Consider the following 10777-nt stretch of genomic DNA (forward strand, 5'->3'; position numbering starts at 1 on the left):
TCATTCTCTGTCAGACTCGCCTTGTGTCTGTACGGTGTCTCGAAGGGCAGCATACTGTGCCATGTTAGGCAATCCTGATGCTACACAACAGCTCAGAGCACTGCAGGAAATGGCCATTTTATTTGCATCAAACCTGTATAGAAAAAAGATGCAATGAAGGAATGCAATGACATATAGTCTGTATTAGACTTTTAGACATATTTATATCTAATGCAGTGTAAAATGATGTGTAAGATTTAGTGTTTCTGGAAGTTACCATTCATCTGTCTTCTCATCGTAGCGCTCCACATCAGAGATGGTGTCGAATCCATTATAGCCTCCGACAGCAAACAACTGACCATTAACTACCTGGATTTTGAGGAAAGGAAAAAGTAAAAATAAATAATGTTCAGCTAATGTCTTTAACTTTACATTAATAAATCTTATTATAAAAAGTCCCCCATATTAATTATCATCAAATCATTTTTGTAATGTTATTTCATAGTTTGACCAGATACAGATATTAACTGTCCACATCTCACCTCAATGCCAAAGTTGCTGCGTGGGTTGTTCATTGATGCAACATCACTCCAGATGTTAGTGAGCGGATTGTAGGCCTCCGCACACCACAAATCACTGGCACCATCAAAACCACCAACCTTTAAATAAATACACTCTTTATTTATGTATTCTGAGCATTTGTATATGTACATCCATGCATGCATTTACAGAAGTGCAACCTTTAAACTGGGATTGTTCCATATTTCTGTATTTGTGTCATGGTTATCATAGTTAATTAAAACTATAAAACTGTGTTTAATACTCACAGCATACACTAGATCTGCATAAGCGATCACACCAACACCAGTGCGGCGGCTACTCATGGGAGCGATGAGAGTCCACTGGTTTGTTTCAGGGTTGAAGCTCTCAGCAGAGGAGAGATACTCGGTCCCAGTAAAACCACCGCAGATATAAATCTGACAAACACAAAAATAACATGCATGATGTTTGTGCACAATCATCACAGACTGATCAGAAAAGCAGTGTTTAAAACTCTCAGTAAATTTTATGATATTCCTTTCCATTTTAACACTATTCCTTATGCCTTATCTCTATTTCCCCTTTCCTTCATGCTTTACAGGCATTAAGAGTCTCCAGCAGAAGAGTGTGGAATCATGGGTAAGTGCTCTTACCCTGCCCTGCAGTGAGGTGGCGCTGGCGTCACTCCTCTCTTCATTCATGGGTGCCATCATTGTCCACTGATTGGTGTTTGGATCGTAGCGCTCTACTGTTTTTAGCCGTTGTTGTCCATCAAAACCACCAATGGCATAAATGAGCCCGTCCAGAACAGCAACACTAATAAAGCCTCGGCGTTCATACATGGGGGCCACCTACAACACACCAAATACATCAGTGTGTGAACACACACCAATACACCATCTCAGTGGTTCTGTCCTATCAGTTGCAAATAAGCACAATAATACTATGATTATTTTTCTTAATGGTATTTTTTGACCATTTTCATCAATCATGATGCTCTGGTGTATTATATTATATTATATTATATTATATTATATTATACAAAGCTTCAACAATTGCTGGAACACACAAAAAAAAATTGATCATGGTTTTACCACTTTTAGACATGTAATACGGTAATACAGTGGTATTCTTTGAAGCAATGTGGAGTACAGCACATCATTCATCACTATGGTCCATATCAAAGTACAATCCGGTACCATCACTGTACCACAATACTGTTTTGTGAAGGAAGCTAAATTAAAGTTACATGTTGACAGCATTACTCACCTCATGCCAAGTCTGAGTGATGAGACTGAATTTCCTCACACTGTTGAAATACTCCACATGGTCAAGACCACCAATACAGTAGACAAACTCATCCAGGACTGCTGTACCGTGATAGGCTCTGGGACGCTCATCCTCTTGAGTCACACTGACCCAGCAGTCTGCCTTCGCATCGTATGCCTCAATCTCATTGGTGGGATTGCCGCCGCTCCATCCTCCGATGGCCAATAGGATCGATGAGGGCAGACGTGGACGTGTCAGTTGATGCATGAGTTCTGAGTTGGTGGGTTCATCCATGTTGAGGTCAAACAAAGTCTTCATTGCACTGATGATAACAGGCATGCTGGCTTCATTCTCCATCACTAACGCATTGCACTTTACATTATTGATGAAGTAGTCTGGTGTTATCAACCCCAATCGAACCTGAAGCACAAGGGAGAGTTTAGACTTTCAGAGACTGTTGCAAGACTGTTATATGGTGCTCAAAAATGGAAAATGATTTCCAATGTTAATGCTTGAAACAAGAAAAAAAAATTGTCAGAAGGGAAAGAAAAATAAACTTGTTTGCCCTTTGAATTAAGTTTATTTTTCTTACACCATGCCAGGATTACTGTAGTTAAAACCCTAAAATAAAAATAAAATTAACTTTAACTGAAATAAAATAATTAAAAACTTAATCTTAAATAGTTGTCAAGGCAAGTTTCTCATTTTCATTTTCATTTCAAACTGAAATAAAATTAGTAAATTATAGACACATTTAAACAAAAAAAGAAATGTAAATGACAAAATAACAAAACAAAATGACAAAAAAATTAATTATAGCAGAAATTATATCTTGATTTAAGACTTTTAAGATATTTGTAATGAAAACCGAGACAAAAATCTCTGTTTTACCTTTGGCAGAAGCACGGCAATGTGTCGCCTCCTGTTTTCTGGTGCATGATTGATCCAGTGGAGGACGGCTTCAAAAACCACCTCCTCCTGTCTGACGTTCAGCTCATCCTCACCAATGATCTCCTCCAGCTGTTCCAGGGAGAGCTCCAGGAACTCCTCAGGGACGTGCAGGACCTCCTCAAAGTGCTGCAGGATGTAGTGCTGTGCTTTACAGCGGAGCTTTGAGCAGGAGGAAAAGTCCTCTGTAAACTTGCAGATGCCAATGCAGTTCTCTGGGCATAACTGTGACTCCAGGAACTGACAGCAGGAATCTACAAGACCTGAGACTAAGATCATTTCAGCCGCCACCAGGAGCTCCAGCACATTCTCTTGAGTAATGAGCACAGATCTTGCGTAAGCATACTGGATAATAAGACGCATGATGTCTCGGGATATTCCTTGGATTTCACAGAAATGTTGTGCTGGGCTGCTCCAGTTGTTGGAGAAAAGAGCCCTGTGAACAAATTTGACAAAGAAATAGGCATCAATTATGAGCATATATAAAATAAGTTTTTGTTATTTACATTTTAATTTCAGCCAAATATACTTAGAGAAACAGATTAGTTTCCTATATTAAATCTGAAATGCTGGGTAAAACTTCATTCATAGCCACTTCCAGAATTAAATTTCAAGAATGTTTTTTTCCTAGATATCATAGTTACATTCTTTTTCCTGGAAATACACTCATTCATTTGCATGCATTTATATATTTGGAATTAGGCAGTTTCAACAGTATAATGTTGGCAGTGGAAATTCTGTATATAATTATAATCATTTCTAGGTAATTTGCGCACAACTGCAGTTCAAATGCTTCTTCTCACCTAAAGTAGGAGCTGCAGCCACACATGATGATCTTGTGCACTTGAAATTCTCTGTCATTGGACTTGATGATCATGTCAGTGTGTTCGTCCAGTAAACGTGCTTCATCAAACACGTCAAAGGCTGTTGCTCTCATGTTCTCCATGTTCTCTCAGGACTGTAAATGTGTTCAGTCTTCTCTCCTCAAACTCTGAGTAAAGTCTCCTCAGGATTGTGTCTTTGTGGGACTTTTGCTCAGGAGAGTTCTATAGAATGTCTCTGTGACATCATAGTTGTAGAGCTTGAATATATCTCTTCAGTTTGTGTCTTGGCCACATAATTATTATAGAGTTTTGTTTTATCGATTCCTTTTGAATGAAACATCTTCACAGTAACAAAGATATTAAAATTGAAAAAAAAAAAAAAATAATTCAGTGACAAATAAAATAAAGCATGGGATAATTAGTCATTTGAATATGCAATCATCCATTTTGATTGGACAACACACACACACTAGTGAGTTTTTGACAGAAGGACAGATGTTTCTTGCGTGGAGTGACTGTGACCCCAAACAAGTTTACCAGAGGCCTGTATGAAGAGGATTGTTCTTCACAGATGTCATATTCCCATTACATTTCAAGGTCAAGCAGCATTAGGCCACGTCATGAGTGCAATGTCTTGCTTTTATTGGTTAAATCTGTACATTTAGAATTACTGCCATTATAAGTACAATTACATATAAACAACCATTTACAACTGGAAATATTCAACAAACAAGACTTTGAACAGTCACTAAGACACTACGGTTGTATCTGAAAGTGTCCCTTATACTGTACCAGCAGTTATCAACTGGTTTGGCCATGGGACCCACATTTTCCCTTGGACATTAAGAAGTGACCCAATCATTTTATTTTACGTTTTTTAGGAATTTGACCTAATATATATGATATTATCACGATATTGAAATAAGCGTTTTCAAACAATAACAGGTTTTATATATTTTTTTATATATATATATGATTGCATATTCAAATGACTAATTATCCCATGCTTTATTTTATTTGTCACTGAATTATTTTTTTTTTTTTTTCAATTTTAATATCTTTGTTACTGTGAAGATGTTTCATTCAAAAGGAATCGATAAAACAAAACTCTATAATAATTATGTGGCCAAGACACAAACTGAAGAGATATATTCAAGCTCTACAACTATGATGTCACAGAGACATTCTATAGAACTCTCCTAAGCAAAAGTCCCACAAAGACACAATCCTGAGGAGACTTTACTCAGAGTTTGAGGAGAGAAGACTGAACACATTTACAGTCCCGAGAGAACATGGAGAACATGAGAGCAACAGCCTTTAACGTGTTTGATGAAGCACGTTTACTGGACGAACACACTGACATGATCATCAAGTCCAATGACAGAGAATTTCAAGTGCACAAGATCATCATGTGTGGCTGCAGCTCCTACTTTAGGTGAGAAGAAGCATTTGAACTGCAGTTGTGCGCAAATTACCAAGAAATGATTATAATTATATACAGAATTTCCACTGCCAACATTATACTGTTGAAACTGCCTAATTCCAAATATATGAATGCATGAAAATGAATGAGTGTATTTCCAGAAAAAAGAATGCAACTATGATATCTAGGAAAAAAACATTCTTAAAATTTAATTCTGGAAGTGGCTATGAATGAAGTTTTACCCAGCATTTCAGATTTAATATAGGAAACTAATCTGTTTCTCTAAGTATATTTGGCTGAATTTAAAATGTAAATAACAAAAACTTATTTTATATATGCTCATAATTGATGCCTATTTCTTTGTCAAATTTGTTCACAGGGCTCTTTTCTCCAACAACTGGAGCAGCCCAGCACAACATTTCTGTGAAATTCAAGGAATATCCCAAGACATCATGGCTCTTATTATCCAGTATGCGTACACAAGATCTGTGCTCATTACTCAAGAGAATGTGCTGGAGCTCCTGGTGGCGGCTGAAATGATCTTAGTCTCAGGTCTTGTAGATTCCTGCTGTCAGTTCCTGGAGTCACAGTTATGCCCAGAGAACTGCATTGGCATCTGCAAGTTTACAGAGGACTTTTCCTCCTGCTCAAAGCTCCGCTGTAAAGCACAGCACTACATCCTGCAGCACTTTGAGGAGGTTCTGCACGTATCTGAGGAGTTCCTGGAGCTCTCCCTGGAACAGCTGGAGGAGATCATTGGTGAGGATGAGCTGAACGTCAGACAGGAGGAGGTGGTTTTTGAAGCCGTCCTGCACTGGATCAATCATGCACCAGAAAACAGGAGGCGACACATTGCCGTGCTTCTGCCAAAGGTAAAACAGAGATTTTTGTCTCGGTTTTCATTACAAATATCTTAAAAGTCTTAAATCAAGATATAATTAATTTTTTTGTCATTTTGTTTTGTTATTTTGTCATTTACATTTCTTTTTTTTTGTTTAAATGTGTCTATAATTTACTAATTTTATTTCAGTTTGAAATGAAATAAAAATGAGAAACTTGCCTTGACAACTATTTAATATTAAGTTTTTAAATATTTAATTTCAGTGAAAGTTTATTTTTCAATTTTATTTTTAGTTCAGGGTTTTAGTTTTAGTTTAACTACAATAATCCTGGCAGGTGTAAGAAAAATAATCTTAATTCAAAGGGCAAACAAGTTTATTTTTTTCCCCTTCTGACAAATTTATGTTTTTGTTTTAAGCATTAACTCACTTCATTTTGATACATTTTTCAGAAAACAAGACAATATCTTGAGTAATTTTGGAAATCATTTTCCATTTTTGAGCACCATATAACAGTCTTGCAACAGTCTCTGAAAGTCTAAACTCTCCCTTGTGCTTCAGGTTCGATTGGGGTTGATAACACCAGACTACTTCGTCAATAATGTAAAGTGCAATGCGTTAGTGATGGAGAATGAAGCCAGCATGCCTGTTATCATCAGTGCAATGAAGACTTTGTTTGACCTCAACATGGATGAACCCACCAACTCAGAACTCATGCATCAACTGACACGTCCACGTCTGCCCTCATCGATCCTATTGGCCATCGGAGGATGGAGCGGCAGCAATCCCACCAATGAGATTGAGGCATACGATGCGAAGGCAGACTGCTGGGTCAGTGTGACTCAAGAGGATGAGCGTCCCAGAGCCTATCACGGTACAGCAGTCCTGGATGAGTTTGTCTACTGTATTGGTGGTCTTGACCATGTGGAGTATTTCAACAGCGTGAGGAAATTCAGTCTCATCACTCAGACTTGGCATGAGGTGAGTAATGCTGTCAACATGTAACTTTAATTTAGCTTCCTTCACAAAACAGTATTGTGGTACAGTGATGGTACCGGATTGTACTTTGATATGGACCATAGTGATGAATAATGTGCTGTACTCCACATTTCTTCATAGAATACCACTGTATTACCGTATTACATGTCTACAAAGTGGTAAAACCATGATAATATAATATAATATAATATAATATAATATAATATAATATAATATAATATAATATAATACACCAGAGCATCATGATTGATGAAAATGGTCAAAAAATACCATTAAGAAAAATAATCATAGTATTATTGTGCTTATTTGCAACTGATAGGACAGAACCACTGAGATGGTGTATTGGTGTGTGTTCACACACTGATGTATTTGGTGTGTTGTAGGTGGCCCCCATGTATGAACGCCGAGGCTTTATTAGTGTTGCTGTTCTGGACGGGCTCATTTATGCCATTGGTGGTTTTGATGGACAACAACGGCTAAAAACAGTAGAGCGCTACGATCCAAACACCAATCAGTGGACAATGATGGCACCTATGAATGAAGAGAGGAGTGACGCCAGCGCCACCTCACTGCAGGGCAGGGTAAGAGCACTTACCCATGATTCCACACTCTTCTGCCGGAGACTCTTAATGCCTGTAAAGCATGAAGGAAAGGGGAAATAGAGATAAGGCATAAGGAATAGTGTTAAAATGGAAAGGAATATCATAAAATTTACTGAGTGTTTTAAACACTGCTTTTCTGATCAGTCTGTGATGATTGTGCACAAACATCATGCATGTTATTTTTGTGTTTGTCAGATTTATATCTGCGGTGGTTCGACTGGGATCGAGTATCTCTCCTCTGCTGAGAGCTTCAACCCTGAAACAAACCAGTGGACTCTCATCGCTCCCATGAGTAGCCGCCGCACTGGTGTTGGTGTGATCGCTTATGCAGATCGAGTGTATGCTGTGAGTATTAAACACAGTTTTATAGTTTTAATTAACTATGATAACCATGACACAAATACAGAAATATGGAACAATCACAGTTTAAAGGTTGCACTTCTGTAAATGCATGCATGGATGTACATATACAAATGCACAGAATACATAAATAAAGAGTGTATTTATTTAAAGGTTGGTGGTTTTGATGGTGCCAGTAATTTGTGGTGTGCGGAGGCCTACAATCCGCTCACTAACATCTGGAGTGATGTTGCATCAATGAACAACCCACGCAGCAACTTTGGCATTGAGGTGAGATGTGTGGACAGTTAATATCTGTATCTGGTCAAACTATGAAATAACATTACAAAAATGATTTGATGATAATGAATATGGGGGACTTTTTTTTGCTTCCAAATTGAGAAAAATTGGAAGGTTGCACCCTAAGATTGTAGAAGGCTTCGATGACCAATGTGTGTCAAAACATTCTAACTATGTTTAAATTAAGTGTTGCATCTATAATAAGATTTATTAATGTAAAGTTAAAGACATTAGCTGAACATTATTTATTTTACTTTTTACTTTCCTCAAAATCCAGGTAGTTAATGGTCAGTTGTTTGCTGTCGGAGGCTATAATGGATTCGACACCATCTCTGATGTGGAGCGCTACGATGAGAAGACAGATGAATGGTAACTTCCACAAACACTAAATCTTACAGATCATTTTACTCTGCATTAGATATAAATATAAGTCTAAAAATCTAATACAGACTATATTTCATTGCATTCCTTCATTGCATCTGTTTTCTATACAGGTTTGATGCAAATAAAATGGCCATTCCCCGCAGTGCTCTGAGCTGTTGTGTAGCATCAGGATTGCCTAACATGGCACAGTATGCTGCCCTACGAGACACCGTACAGACACCAAGACGAGTCTGACAGAGAATGATCTCCTTCTACCAGATCATGACAGTCATGTCTCCTGAATAAATGCATTCAAAAAAAGAGGCTGTCTTCTAAATGTTAAACTTTCTCTCAGGTGTAGTGTTGTTCATTTAAAAAAATTAAACCATGCAAGGGATCTCTACAGCTCAACAAACAAACATATAATATTGAGAATTATTTTTACTGAGTAAACTATTTATTGCTTTATTAAAACAAGACCAAACTTAGGTCTATATTCCAAAGCATTCTTCAATTACAACCATTTAAGTTTGAATAGTGCATTTTGACGTCCATTCTCAAAAAGGGGGGTGACAGTTAAATTTGCTGATAACTTCTGGATTTGAAATACAAATAGTGAATATGTGTTTGTGGTACAGACGCGGATCAGTTACGCACTGCAAACGCAGCGCACTATAGCGCTGCTGCTCCTGCACTGCACTGCAACACGTACCGCACACGCACTGCACTCCGTCTATTTTTTTCCCGTACCCATGTTAACAGGTTAGAGCTTTCACACTGCACGCGGATGCGGTCCGGCGATCCGTTCCCGGTGCGGTGCGTATACAGCAGTGCAGCGATCGTTTCCGCATCGAGTCTATTTTTGCTGTGCTGCACGTGCTGAATTAAAGTGATAGCGCATGTTTCGTGGTCAAAATGATGAGACTGAGGGTTAGAACGATCAGAGGCTGGTGGCGTGATTACTGATGAGCGACACCTGTGAGACGCACCGGTCTCGCATCTCTCACGGAGGAGCGGGTATTTTCTTAGCAATGCTAAAACGCACATCAACCGATCACTTGTTTAGCGTTCATGTAAACACTACATTCAGATTCACCAATCGGAATGAATTCAGTTCACGAGTTCACACTTACAAATTAGTCAGTTAGAATAAATGCGTATTTGGCGTGCTGTCCGAGGAGAGGGCTCCGGGCTCAGTATTTGGCCCGAACCCAGAGTACTCCCCCCCTATTCCTGGCTGTGAAAGAACAAGCCAAGAGTGAGGAGTCGGGGTGGTGGAGGGATGCTGAAAACTGTCAAGGAAGTTAGGTGAGTTGACAGAGTGAATATATATATGCTTCCTCTCATGCTGATAGGGTAGACATGGTAATTGTTTGATGAGTTGATTGATTGCTTGATTATTTGAACGTGCTCCTCCCGAACTTTGTTAATAAAACATAATTTAGATTGAAACAAATTGCATGTAAACAATGAATGGCGACCGCAGAAAGCAAAAGCTGAATCCCGGACATTTTGGACGATCTCCATGGCAGGACATGTACAGGAAAAAGAGGATGGTAACCCCTACTACTCAGCTTTCTCCACAGAATAAGAACCCGTTTGCTTAGCTTCCAAATAAGAGATGGCTGGCACTATTTGTACATTCTGTGAGTGAGATCCCACCCTCTATGGGCGGATTGAAAACATGCGGGACAGCCCCTACTACTGGCTGTAGTCTCCCGCCTCTGGCCAAAAAAATCCTCCGATGACGCAAAATGACGATTTTTGCGTCATCGGAGGATTTTTTCCAGACAAAAAATACATAAATCTCTCGGTCTCAGGGGGACATGAGGGAGGAAAGCATGGTAATTCGAAAATACTACAGGTTTTCTACTGATACAAAGCTTAATGCTAAATCCTGAAGTATCTCTTTAGATTTCATGACTCGATTGTGTGAGGAATCTGAGAGACTCTTTAATGAAAGTGATGATCTGCATTATAAACAACAGTGGCTTCAGATCAACAATAAAACACTGATGGACAAGACTGATGGACAAGACAAGACTGATGTACGTGCTAACGAAATTTGATGTACATGATGTGAGTTGTTTTCAAGGAAATCTCAATGGTTCATCCGTCCCGCGTTAATATCGTCACGGCTCTCCAGACTAAATAGCCTATAATAAAATATATTTTTATTCAAAGATCAAGTCTGTCATTAGTCTTTAGTCTGCCACAAAAAAACAACAACATTAAAATCATGAACTCAAATGTCATTGTGAAAAAAAAAAAAACAATGATTGTTGTAACAGTGCATAAATCAGACCTTTCAGGCTAATAAGCCTTATGCCAAAATTATTGTAACAACATCAT

At 38.4% G+C, this 10777-nt stretch overlaps 2 protein-coding genes across 2 annotated transcripts; one reads left to right on the forward strand and one right to left on the reverse strand.

The window, feature by feature from the left end:
* LOC311300161 (kelch-like protein 10) lies at positions 1–3682 on the reverse strand (the record flags this gene model as incomplete). Its single annotated transcript, XM_084424294.1, has 8 exons — positions 1–133; positions 257–348; positions 522–638; positions 807–956; positions 1173–1370; positions 1789–2208; positions 2680–3172; positions 3540–3682. The coding sequence occupies 8 exons, from the start codon at positions 3680–3682 to the stop codon at positions 1–3; spliced, it is 1746 nt and encodes a 581-aa protein (XP_084280420.1).
* Positions 3683–4852: 1170 nt separating this feature from the next.
* On the forward strand, positions 4853–8680 carry LOC311300162 (kelch-like protein 10; the record flags this gene model as incomplete). The annotated part of the gene is made up of 8 exons (XM_084424295.1): positions 4853–4995; positions 5363–5855; positions 6384–6803; positions 7205–7402; positions 7619–7768; positions 7937–8053; positions 8340–8431; positions 8557–8680. 8 exons carry the CDS (start codon positions 4853–4855, stop codon positions 8678–8680), a joined length of 1737 nt encoding a protein of 578 aa, XP_084280421.1.
* Between the last annotated feature and the right edge of the window lie 2097 nt (positions 8681–10777).

Source organism: Rutilus rutilus, assembly GCF_951802725.1.
Source record: "Rutilus rutilus genome assembly, chromosome: 11".
Classification (NCBI taxonomy): domain Eukaryota; kingdom Metazoa; phylum Chordata; class Actinopteri; order Cypriniformes; family Leuciscidae; genus Rutilus; species Rutilus rutilus.